This window comes from Erpetoichthys calabaricus, chromosome 17 (assembly GCF_900747795.2).
Source record: "Erpetoichthys calabaricus chromosome 17, fErpCal1.3, whole genome shotgun sequence".
NCBI lineage: Eukaryota > Metazoa > Chordata > Cladistia > Polypteriformes > Polypteridae > Erpetoichthys > Erpetoichthys calabaricus.
The window spans coordinates 60,689,211-60,703,058 of NC_041410.2; the positions used below are offsets into that span (position 1 = coordinate 60,689,211).

Consider the following 13,848-nt stretch of genomic DNA (forward strand, 5'->3'; position numbering starts at 1 on the left):
GCACACTGGTTAAGGCTTTGGACTTCAAACCCTGAGATTGTGGGTTCAAATCCCACCAATGGCGCTGTGTGACCTAGAGCAAGTCACTTCACTTGTCTGTGCTCCGATTGGAAAAAATAAAAGAAATGTAACCAATTTCATCCATAAAAAAGTTGTAAGGTGTTTTGGATAAAGGCATGAGCCAAATAAGTAAATGTAAAAAGGTGATTAAGATGGGGTGGAGGACATACGAGTGTGGGGGACTACAAAAAAATGAACCTTGGTTATTTTGGCCAAATAATTACACATAAAAGCAGTAGCAGCCAAAAAAGTGTCAGAAAATTAAATAAAAAAAAAACAATTGTCTCTGAAACAGTTGAGAAAGGTTCAAAAAGAAAACACATCAAAGAAGGAATGTCTACAACATTTGTATTATATAAGCATTATTCAGACTTGACTGCATGAGAACAACAATTTAAAAAGGAATTAGAGATGCCTAAAAGCAAATATATTGAAAAATTATTTCCACTTAAGCAAAAATTTACATTTTTTCTAGTATTTTAGCAAGAGAACAAATATTAAGTTGAACAAGGTGTACACAACCACCATCTAACTAACATTCTGATCCAGTTTCTTACATTCCAAAGCCAGTTGATGCTGGGTTAATAATACTGATATGTAATAAATATGTGTAACACTAGATGGCGCTATACCAGTGCTTAACCCGACACAGACACACTGGGACACATTTTAAAAACACCAAGAAGCAGTTTACTTTCTTCTTTTTCCAGTAAATAGTTCCAAAACACCTCCACCACAATAAACAATTAAATCAATCACAATATTAATAACACAAATCTCTCCTCCACACCTCTCAGCAAGCTCTGTCCTCTACCTCCCAACTCCGGCTCACTTGCTGGGTCTCCAACAGTCCTTTAAATAGTCCTTGACCAGCTGGAGAATTCAGGTTTTAAACAGCTTGGAAGTACTTTGGGGATTCCGTTGTCATAGTCCATTAGTACTTCCAGGCTAGGTGAGAATTTGTTCTCCCACCAACTTCCCACAGCGTCCCCTGGCGGCACACACAGTACCCAGCAGGGCTGTGTTGCCGAACTCTATGTCCCATAGTGTCCTGCGGGCATCCAGGCACTGGTGCAGTCCAGGGAAGCTGCCATCTATTTTCTTGGGGAAGGCAGTGTTCTTGAAAAGCTGCCTTCCCCCATCCTTCTATAACTGGGGCGTCTCGGCCAGGATAAACTACCGACTGTCCCTTACATATGATATAAATACTCTAATTAAAACACTACTGTTTTCTCACTGCATAAATTTAATTTGACTTGTACTGTTTTGTGATTTTCTTGTTGCTACAGAAGATACCTACACTTCAGAAGACATTGTGGATCAACAGCCCGTTATACTCAAAATCATGGACACAGCTGATCAGGTAAGATTAAAGCTTACAAAGAATATTAAGTAGTTACCAATATGCAACTTAGGTATGCAGTTTAGGTGGTATCCAAAGGAAAAACAAATATTTCTATTGGTTATTTTCCAACTATACAGTAATGAAACAAACTAATGGAATGTTAAATATGAAGTATGCACTGCTGACTCCATGAAAAAGGGCATTGTGAAATAGGATATATTTTGTTTTCACAGATACAGCATACACACTATAGTGAAGCTATAGTGAAGCTAGAACTCTTTTGTATAATAGTTGTTCTATCATGAACAGCACCCAGCTTATAAAAGGAGAGTGATCACTACTTTAGAAAAAGAAGATTCATTGGAAAAAGTGCTTCAAAGCTCTTAAAGCCATTATACTGTAGGGAATTTTTATAACTGAATCATCTTACTTGCCAACAGTAAACTCAGAAAGTATTCAAACTGGCTCCATGTGCATGCAAGTGTAGAGATTTGTATGAATGGGCCCTGGGAGGGCCCTAGGCTGTCACCTGGCAGCACTTTCTCATACATTACCAGGTAATATATAAGGTTGGTCGTCCAGTCTGCAAACATCCACGTACACCTGATGAGCCAAAATTAGGACAAAACATGTGTCATGAACTCTTTGTATTATTTGGCACATACTGCATCATATGTCTATGATTTGCATCTCGCAACTGAGAGGATGTAGACGATGTTTGCAGAATGGCCAACAAGCCACTAACGTTACCTGGTAGGTAACCATCCATATAATCAGATTGCGATTCAGACCTATGAATGTAATACTCCAATATTCACACCGTCAAGTAAGCGAACCAACTGCTGTGGTGCAGTGTACACTTGATGAGCCCAATTAGGGTAAAACATATGTTGTGTACTCATTGTATTATTTGGCAGGTAATACATAACATATCTATGATCTGCTTCTCACCACTAAGAGGACGTGGCGGATGTTTGCCAACTGGCTGACCAACCACAATCGTTACCTGGTAGGTAACCATCCATATAACCAGATTGTGAATCGGACGTACGAATATTTATATGTATATATACTATATGTATACACACACACACATATATATATATATATATATATATATATATATATATATATATATATATATATATATATATATATATATATATATATATATATATATATATATATACTATCTTACAAAAGTGAGTACACCCGTCACATTTTTGCAAATATTTTATTATATACAGTATTTTCATGGGACATCACTGAAGTTACACTTTGATACAATGTAAAGTAGTCAGTGTACAGCTTGTATAACAGTGTAAATTTGCTGTCCCCTCAAAATAACTCAACACACAGCCATTAATATCTAAACCGTTGGCGACAAAAATGAGTACACCCCTAAGTGAAAAATGTCCAAATTGTGCCCAAAGTATCAATATTTTGTGTGGCCATGATTATTTTACAGCACTGCATTAACTCTCTTGGGCATGGAGTTCACTAGAGCTTCATAGGTTGCCGGTGGAATCCTCTTCCAATCCTCCATGATGACATCAAGGAGCTGGTGGATGTCAGAGACCTTGCGCTCCTCCACCTTCCATTTGAGGATGCCCCACAGATGCTCAATAGGGTTTAGGTCTGGAGACATGCTTGGCCAGTCCAGCACCTTTATCCTTAGTTTCTTTAGCAAGGCAGTGGTCGTCTTGGAGGTTTTGTTTGGGGTCATTATCATGTTGGAACACTGCCCTACGGCCCAGTTTCCGAAGGAAAGGGATAATGCTCTGCTTCAGTATGTCACAGTACATGTTGGCATTCATGGTTCCCTCAATGAACTGTAGCTCCCCAGTGCCGGCAGCACTCATGCAGCCCCAAACCATGACACTCTCACCACCATGCTTGACTGTAGGCAAGACACACTTATCTTTGTACTTCTCACCTGGTTGCCGCCACACACGCTTGACACCATCTGTACCAGATAAGTTTATCTTGTTCTCATCAGACCACAGGACATGGTTCCAGTAATCCATGTCCTTAGTCTGCTTGTCTTCAGCAAACTGTTTGCAGACTTTCCTGTGCATCATCTTTAGAAGAAGCTTCCTTCTGGGACGACAGCCATGCAGACCAATTTGATGCAGTGTGCAGCATATGGTCTGAGCACTGACAGGCTGACCCCCCACCCCTTCAACCTCTGCAGCAATGCTGGCAGTACTCATATGTCTATTTTCAAAAGACAACCTCTGGATATGACGCTGAGCATGTGCACTCAACTTCTTTGGTCGACCAATGCCGAGGCCTGTTCTGACAGGAACCTGTCCTGTTAAACCACTGTATGGTCTTGGCCACCGTGCTGCAGCTCAGTTTCAGGGTGTTGGGAATCTTCTTATAGCCTGAGCCATCTTTATGTAGAGCAGCAATTCTTTTTTTCAGTTCCTCAGAGAGTTCTTTGCCATGAGGTGCCATGTTGAACTTCCAGTGAGCAGTATGAGAGAGTGTGAGAGTGATAACACCAAATTTAACACACCTTCTCCCCATTCACACCTGAGACCTTGTAACATTAATGAGTCACATGACACCAGGGAGGGAAAATGGCTAATTGGGCACAATTTGGACATTTTACACTTAGGGGTGTACTCACTTTTGTTGCCAGCGGTTTAGACATTAATGGCTGTGTGTTGAGTTATTTTGAGGGGACAGCAAATTTACATTGTTACACAAGCTGTACACTGACTACTTTACATTGTAACAAAGTGTCATATCTTCAGTGTTGTCCCATGAAAAGATATAATTAAATATTTACAAAAATGTGAGGGGTGTACTCACTTTTGTGAGATACTGTATGTATATATATATATATACTAGCAAAATACCCGCGCTTCGCAGCGGAGAAGTAGTATGTTAAAGAGGTTATGTAAACATATATATTCATATACATATATATACATATCTACATATACACATATCTTTGGTTTCCTCCCACAGTCCAAAGACATGCAGGTTAGGTGCATTGGCGATTCTAAATTGTCTCTGGTGTGTGGGTGTGTGTGGGTGTGTGCGCCCTGCGGTGGGCTGGCACCTTGCCCGGGGTTTGTTTCCTGCCTTGTGCCCTGTGTTGGCAGGGATTGGCTCATGTATTTAGGATATAGCGGGTTGGATAATGGATGGATGGACATTTGTATGCATAGCCCCATTTGCCCGTTTTCGTTTTTTTTTCTTTCTTCAGTAATATTTCAGCAAACCCGGAGCTTGTCAGTTCAAATCCTGGTACTGACACCACTGTGTGACCCTGAGGAAGTCACTTCACCTGCCTGTGCTGCAAAAAACAAAAGTAATGTAACAAATTGTACCTCAGATGTTGCAAGTTGCTGGAATAAAGGCATAAGTCATATAGATAAATATGTATTATACACATAGGAACTATTCATTTATTTTCAGTTAAGTCATCTGCAGCAAACCTTTTGTAAATGAGGGTTTCTCCTTTTTAGATAGTGCAAACTGTTTCTTCTTCATTGAGGTTTTCTCTTGGAGAGCTTTTTTCATTTCATTGAAAATTAAAGCAGCAGCTGCCAAAATATGTAGCTTTCTTATTAATTTTTTCAACATTGTGTAAAATAACTTTATAAAGTAACATAAAAGGTTTAAATACTCGTTATCCTTTTACACTAAAATATTACTAAAGAGATACAAAAAAAGTAAAATGCATATGTTGTTTTTCTTTAAGGAGATTAAATATTACTGAAGAAAAAAAAAAAACTTAAACAACCAAATGGGGCTATGCATACGAACTTAAAAGGTTTAAATAAAACAGAAATATATACCTTTTATTTTTACTTCCTTAACTTGTGGAGAGTGTATCCTGTAGCAAAGCCCTAAGTTTTTTCATGAAAGCCCGTTTCAGTCAATAAGTCTTAAAAAGAGGTGTAAAGATATTGACAATAAGCTATGCAAACCCACCAAAACATGCAATCGTTTAAATCAAGGTGCGAGTCGAAAAACACCATCCGATACTATTAGTTAACGATTAACACATTTCTATATGTATTGTAAGCATACAATACAACTGATAATATGTTGCGCTTATTTATCTGGTGTACCGACATTTTTGCGTGTTTAACGGCTGAAATCTAACGTGGTCTGTGCCCTTCAGAATGAAAACAGTTAGCATTTACCTTTTTAATAAAAAGCGAGCTTTTAAGCCTGAGAAATCACTCCGTAAATGCACACGTTTAATTCTTGATCACTTCAAACAACTAAACTATCCAGAACATTTCAGGCATACATCCAGCATTCAAACTATGTATAAAAAGCACAACTGTTAAAGGAATTCAGCATTTCTTAATTGAAAATGTTCCTTTAATCCTCAACATGTCTCAATGAGTCGTTCTGGTGGTTTTACTTGACATTTTGATATTCTGGTTAATTGTGTTTGCAGTTGAGATGTTCTTTCCTGATTTATACTTGTTTTCTCGTTAATATTTATTTCGCTGGTGTTAGTGTTCTGATTAGAGGTTATTGGTCCTTTGATGTCTTGACGGTTTCTTCTTAGAACAGCTCCTATTACGCAATTCCATCACATACTGCTCTATTGTTTCTCCACTTTTCTGGAAACATGTAAAAAAACTTGTGCCGCTCAAACGTCACATTGTGCTTTGCGTTGCAATACGTTTCGAATTTTTCAACTATTTTGTTCAATTTCATATTGTCTCCATCTTCTTCAAACTGAAAATTGTTATACACCTCTAGCGCCTCTTCACCAATTACATGTAGAAGCATAGACGCTTTCATTTTTTCACTTTTCCTATCTGCTTCAATCACAGCAAGATACAACTCAAATCTCTGTTTAAATCTTTTCCAATTTTCAGCTACATTTCCCTTTAACTGGAGATTTGGTGGGGGCTGTAATCCTAACATATTTTTTTTTCTCTTTTGCTAGAACGTCTTAGCGCTTTCTGATCACGTTTTCGGGTTACTCACAGACACGCGACTCGTTCAAAAGCTGAACCTCTTCTTCACATTCCTCTTCCAATCCGCCACTTCTGACACCATGTAGTGATCTTGTTAGGTTCGTAGTTTAATCAATACACACGATTGAAAGATATAATAACTTTTTAATAGACAGACTTTAGAGATATTTACTGTACAAGTTACTAATCGTTCTTTAGTTCACGCCCATTCTCCTACTTGCATCGGCATTCACAGGCATTACTAATCATTCTGTACGTATCCCTTAATAGACCTTACTCATCAACTATCATTACAAAATCCAACGTGGTTTGTGCCCTTCAGAATGAAAACAGTTAGCATTTACCTTTTTAAAAAAGGCGAGCTTTTAAGCCTGAGAAATCACCCCGTAAATGCACACGTTTAATTGCACATGTGTTAATATGCATGCTTACACAGTATTAAAAGACACTCAAAAATTAACGTCATTTACGTTCGTTCCCGCGTTTGACTCGTGCTGTAAATCTCTTCCTTGTTTTTAGTTCAAGTGATTACGTAGGAGGTGTGATGACGCGATACATGACTCCGCCTCCTCCATTAGAGTATATGGACAAAAAACAGGTTCCAGTTATGACCATTACACGTAGAATTTCAAAATGAAACCTGCTTAACTTTTGTAAGTAAGCTGTAAGGAATGAGCCTGCCAAATTTCAGCCTTCCACCTACACGGGAAGTTGGAGAATTAGAGATGAGTCAGTCAGTCAGTCAGTGAGTCCGTGAGGGCTTTGCCTTTTATTAATTAGTATATATATATATATATATATATATATATATATATATATATATATATATATATATATATTTATATATATATATGTATATATATATATACTGTATATATATCTATACATATTAATAAAAGGCCTTTTATTAATTAGTATAGATATATATATATATATATTTATATATATATATACTGTATATATATCTATACATATTAATAAAAGGCAAAGCCCTCACTGACACACACACACATATATATATATAAATATATATATATATATATATATATATATATATATATATATATATATATATACATACACACACAGACACATATATATACATAAATATTTACATATCTACATATATACACATCTACATATATATACACATATATATACATATCTACATATACACATATTTACATATACATATATATACATATACACATTCACATATACATATATATATATACATATACAAATTTACATATCTACATATATATATATAGATATAAATATAGACATACATATATACATACATACATTCATATTTCAGTAAACCCGGAGCTTGTTCAAATCCTGGTACTGGCACCACTGTGTGACCCTGAGGAAGTCACTTCACCTTCCTGTGCTGCAAAAAACAAAAGTAATGTAACAAATTGTACCTCAGATGTTGCAAGTTGCTGGAATAAAGGCATAAGTCATATAGATAAATATGTATTATACACATAGGAACTATTCATTTATTTTCAGTTAAGTCATCTGCAGCAAACTTTTATAAATGAGGGTTTCTCATTTCTTCATCTTCTTCATTGATGTTTTCTCTTGGAGAGCTTTTTTCATTTCATTGAAAATTAAAGCAGCAGCTGCCAAAATATGTAGCTTTCTTATTAATTTTTCAACATTGTGTAAAATAAATTTATAAAGTAACATAAAAGGTTTAAATACTGGTTATCCTTTTACACTAAAATATTACTAAAGAGATACAAAAAAAGTAAAATGGATATGTTCTTTTTCTTTAAGGAGATTAAATATTACTGAAGAAAGAAAAAAAAAATTAAACAGCCAAATGGGGCTATGCATACGAACTTAAAAGGTTTAAATAAAACAGAAATATATATTTTATTTTTACTTGCTTAACTTGTGGAGGGTGCATCCTGTAGCAAAGCCCTAACTTTTTTCGTGAAAGCCCGTTTCAGTCAATAAGTCTTAAAAAAAGGTGTAAAGATATTGACAATAAGCTATGCAAACCCAGGAAGACATGGAATCATTTAAATCAAGTATCATTACATCTTCCTTTCTTAAAGAGAAGTAAGGCAGTACTTATAAGCTTACATATTTCTATATAGACATACATACATATATATATATCTATATCCGAAGCTGTGCAAGCACACTCTTGAGAATGCAATGTATAGTTGTACAGAAGAAAAGCAATCTTGCCTCAAATGAATGGCAACCTTTTGTAGGTCTATGAACTTAATTTAAACTTTAGGTTTACACGGTGCTTTCTTTCCAAAGTACCTGCACTCATGAATATGTCTGTATGTGTCAGTCGGTCAAATCCACGCGCTTCGCACCGGCGAAGTACCGCTTTTAAATTTTTATTAAGAAGAAAACAAAACCTTTTTAAATTGTCGGAAAATATACTAATAACAGTTTGTTAAGGATCTGTTTTTTTGTGAAGGTGCCTTCACTCGAGTGATCACTGCGACCTGACATGGTGGCCAACTATAAGCGTTACCTGGTAGGTAACCACCCATACAATCAGATTGTGAATCAGACTACGAATGCCGTGAATGTAATTACCCCGATCTACATGTTGTCAAATAAACGAACCACACGCCGTGGCGCAGAATGTAATTACCCCGATCTACATGTTGTCAAATAAACGAACCACATGCTGTGGCACAATTTTAGGGGCTTTACCTGTAGCGCTGACGTCCGAGGTTCGATTTCCGTAAGGGAGTGAAGTGAGTGGCTGGTTACCTACCAGGTAACGCTTATTGTTGGCCAGCAAGTGAGGTAACATTAGCCACGGTGCCTTCAGTTGTGAGAAGCAGATCATAGAATGGTTGAAAATAGTTTACTGTCAAATAATGCAAAGAGTACGCAACACGTCTTTCCCCCTTATTCTTGGCTCATCAGACGTACACGCTCACTGCACTTGCTTACGGTAATCGAACCTCGGACGTCAGCGCTAGAGGGGCTTAGCAGCGGTGAAGTATTGCTTTTAAATTTTAATTAAGAACAAAAGAAAACCTCAGAGGTTCGATTCCCGTAAGGGAGTGAAGTGAGTGGCTGGTTACCTACCAGATAACGCTTATGGTTGGCCAGCAAGTGACGTAACATCAGCCACGGTGCCTTCAGATGTGAGAAGCAGATCATAGAATGATTGAAAATAGTTTTGCATTTCCCTTTTTAGTAAAAGGCGAGCTTTTAAGCCTGAGAAATCACCCCGTAAATGCACACGTTTAATTGCACATGTGTTAATATGTATGCTTACACAGTATTAAAAGACACTCAAAAATTAACGTCATTTACCTTCGTTCCCACGTTTGACTCGTGCTGTAAATCTCTTCCTTGTTTTTAGTTCACGTGATTACGTAGGAGGCGTGATGACGCGATACGTGACTCCGCCTCCTCCATTAGAGTATATGGACAAAAAACATGTTCCAGTTATGACCATTACGCGTAGAATTTCGAAATGAAACCTGCCTAACTTTTGTAAGTAAGCTGTAAGGAATGAGCCTGCCAAATTTCAGCCTTCCACCTACACGGGAAGTTCGAGAATTAGTGATGAGTCAGTCAGTCAGTCAGTCAGTCAGTGAGGGCTTTGCCTTTTATTAATATGTATAGATATATGTATGTATGTCTATATATAAATATGTAAGCTTATAAGTACTGCCTTACTTCTCTTTAAGAAAGGAAGATGTAATGATACTTGATTTAAACGATTCCATGTCTTCCTGGGTTTGCTTAGCTTGTTGTCAATATCTTTACACGTTTTTTTTAAGACTTATTGACTGAAATGGGCTTTCACGAAAAAAGTTAGGGCTTTGCTACAGGATACACCCTCCACAAGTTAAGCAAGTAAAAATAAAATATATATTTCTGTTTTATTTAAACCTTTTAAGTTCGTATGCATAGCCCCATTTGGCTGTTTAATTTTTTTTTTTCTTTCTTCAGTAATATTTAATCTCCTTAAAGAAAAAGAACATATCCATTTTACTTTTTTTGTATCTCTTTAGTAATATTTTAGTGTAAAAGGATAACCAGTATTTAAACCTTTTATGTTACTTTATAAAGTTATTTTACACAATGTTGAAAAATTAATTACAGTATTTTGGCAGCTGCTGCTTTAATTTTCAATGAAATGAAAAAAGCTCTCCAAGAGAAAACGTCAATGAAGAAGAAACAGTTTGCACTATCTAAAAATGAGAAACCCTCATTTATAAAAGTTTGCTGCAGATGACTTAACTGAAAATAAATCAATAGTTCCTATGTGTATAATACATATTTATCAATTTTACTTATGCCTTTATTCCAGCAACTTACAACATCTGAGGTACAATTTGTTACATTACTTTTGTTTTTTGCAGCACAGGCAGGTGAAGTGACTTCTTCAGGGTCACACAGTGGTGTCAGTACCAGGATTTGAACTGACAAGTTCCGGGTTTACTGAAATATTACTGAAGAAAGAAAAAAAACGAAAACAGGCAAATAGGGCTATGCATACAGATGTCCATCCATCCATTATCCAACCCGCTATATCCTAAATACAGGAGTCAATAAGTAGATATGTATATATATATATATATATATATATATATATATATATATATATATATATATATATATATATATATATATATATATATATATATATATATATATATGTGAATGTATGTATGTATATATGTATGTCTATATTTATATATATATATGTAGATATGTAAATTTGTATATGTATATATATATGTATATGTGGATGTGTATATGTATATATACGTATGTATATGTAGATATATGTATATGTAGATATCTATATATATGTATATATGTTTATGTATATATATAGTTACATAACCTCTTTAACGCACTACTTCTCCGCTGTGAAGCGCGGGTATTTTGCTATATGTAGATATCTGTATATGTAGATATGTATATATATGTATATATGTATATGTATATATATATGTTTACATAACCTCTTTAACACACTACTTCTCCGCTGCGAAGCGCGGGTATGTTGCTATATATATATATATATATATGACAGCAGCACTCATAACAATGACAACACAATTACATTGACAATCATGTTACGTTATTTTTAAAATGTTTCCTTTTTTTATTCATAACCTCTTTAACACACTACTTCTCCGCTGCGAAGCGCGGGTATTTTGCTATTTATATATATATATGTAGATATGTAAATTTATATATATATATATATATATATATATATATATATATATATATATATATATGTGGATGTGTATATGTATATATACGTATGTATATGTAGATATGTGTATATGTAGATATGTATATATATGTATATATGTTTATGTATATATATAGTTACATAACCTCTTTAACACACTACTTCTCCGCTGCGAAGCGCGGGTATTTTGCTATATATATATATATATATATATATATATATATATATATATATATATATATATATATGACAGCAACACTCATAACAATGACAACACAATTACATATATATATATATATATATATATATATGTACATATGTATGTATATATGTGTCAATCTATCTATGTATGTATGTCTAGATATATATATATATATATATATATATATATATATATATATATATATATATATATATGTGTGTACATATGTATATATATGTGTATATATATCTAGATGTGTATATATGTAGATATGTAAATATTTATATATATATACGTGTCTGTGTGTGTATAATAATAATAATTCATTACATTTATATAGCGCTTTTCTCCGTACTCAAAGCGCTATCCACACAGGGAGGAACCGGGAAGCGAACCCACAATCTTCCACAGTCTCCTTACTACAAAGCAGCAGCACTACCACTGCGCCACCTGTGAGGACATATGTATATGTATATATGTATATATATATATGTGTGTGTTTATGTATGTGTGTATATATATGTTGATATGTGTATATATATATATATATATGTGTATATATATGTGGATGTGTATATGTATATATATATGTAGATATGTGTATATGTAGATATGTGTATATATGTATATGTATATATATGTTTATGTGTGTGTGTGTGTGTATATTATATATATAAAAGACAGCAACACTCATAACAATGACAACACAATTACATTGACAATCATGTTACGTTATTTTTAAAATGTTTCCTTTTTTTTTTTCATAACCTCTTTAACACACTACTTCTCTGCTGCGACGCGCGGGTATTTTGCTAGTATATATATATATAGTTAGGTCCATAAATAAATATTTGGACAGAGACAACTTTTTTCTAAATTTTGGTTCTATATATTACCACAATGAATTTTAAATGAAACAACTCAGATGCAGTTGAAGTGCAGACTTTCAGCTTTAATTCAGTGGGGTGAACAAAACGATTGCATAAAAATGTGAGGCAACTAAAGCATTTTTTTAACACAATCCCTTCAATTTCAGGGGCTCAAAAGTAATTGGACAATTGACTAAAGGCTATTTCATGGGCAGGTGTGGTCAAGTCCGTCGTTATGTCATTATCAATTAAGCAGATAAAAGGCCTGGAGTTGATTTGAGGTGTGGTGCTTGCATGTGGAAGATTTTGCTGTGAACAGACAACATGCGGTCAAAGGAGCTCTCCATGCAGGTGAAAGAAGCCATCCTTAAGCTGCAAAAATAGAAAAAACCCATCCGAGAAATTGCTACAATATTACAAGTGGCAAAATCTACAGTTTGGTACATCCTGAGAAAGAAAGCAAGCACTGGTGAACTCAGCAACGCAAAAAGACCTGGACGTCCACGGAAGACAACAGTGGTGGAAGATCGCAGAATCATTTCCATGGTGAAGAGAAACCCCTTCACAACAGCCAACCAAGTGAACAACACTCTCCAGGGGGTAGGCATATTGATATCCAAGTCTACCATAAAGAGAAGACTGCATGAAAGTAAATACAGAGGGTGCACTGCAAGGTGCAAGCCACTCATAACCCTCAAGAATAGAAAGGCTAGATTGGACTTTGCTATAGAACATCTGAAAAAGCCAGCATAGTTCTGGAAAAGCATTCTTTGGACAGATGAAACCAAGATCAACCTCTACCAGAATGATGGCAAGAAAAAAGTATGGAGAAGGCGTGGAACAGCTCATTATCCAAAGCATACCACATCATCTGTAAAACACGGTGGAGGCAATGTGATGGCTTGGGCGTGCATGGCTGCCAGTGGCACTGGGACACTAATGTTTATTGATGATGTGACACAGGACAAAAGCAGCCGAATGAATTCTGAGGTGTTCAGAGACATACTGTCTGCTCAAATCCAGCTAAATGCAGTCAAATTGATTTGGCAGCGTTTCATGATACAGATGGACAATGACCCAAAACATACATCCAAAGCAACCCAGGAGTTTATTAAAGCAAAGAAGTGTAAAATTCTTGAATGGCCAAGTCAGTCACCTGATCTTAACCCAATTGAGCATGCATTTCACTTGTTGAAGAC

The 13,848-nt window shown here is 35.4% G+C and overlaps 1 protein-coding gene across 1 annotated transcript in view; it reads left to right on the forward strand.

Annotated features, from left to right (window-relative positions):
• The window catches only part of rasl12 (RAS-like, family 12), a 162,320-nt gene that overhangs the window by 90,877 nt on the left and 57,595 nt on the right, over positions 1 to 13,848 (forward strand). The window contains 1 exon segment of the mRNA XM_028823404.2: positions 1,350 to 1,423. Coding sequence (XP_028679237.2) covers positions 1,350 to 1,423 — 74 coding nt within the window.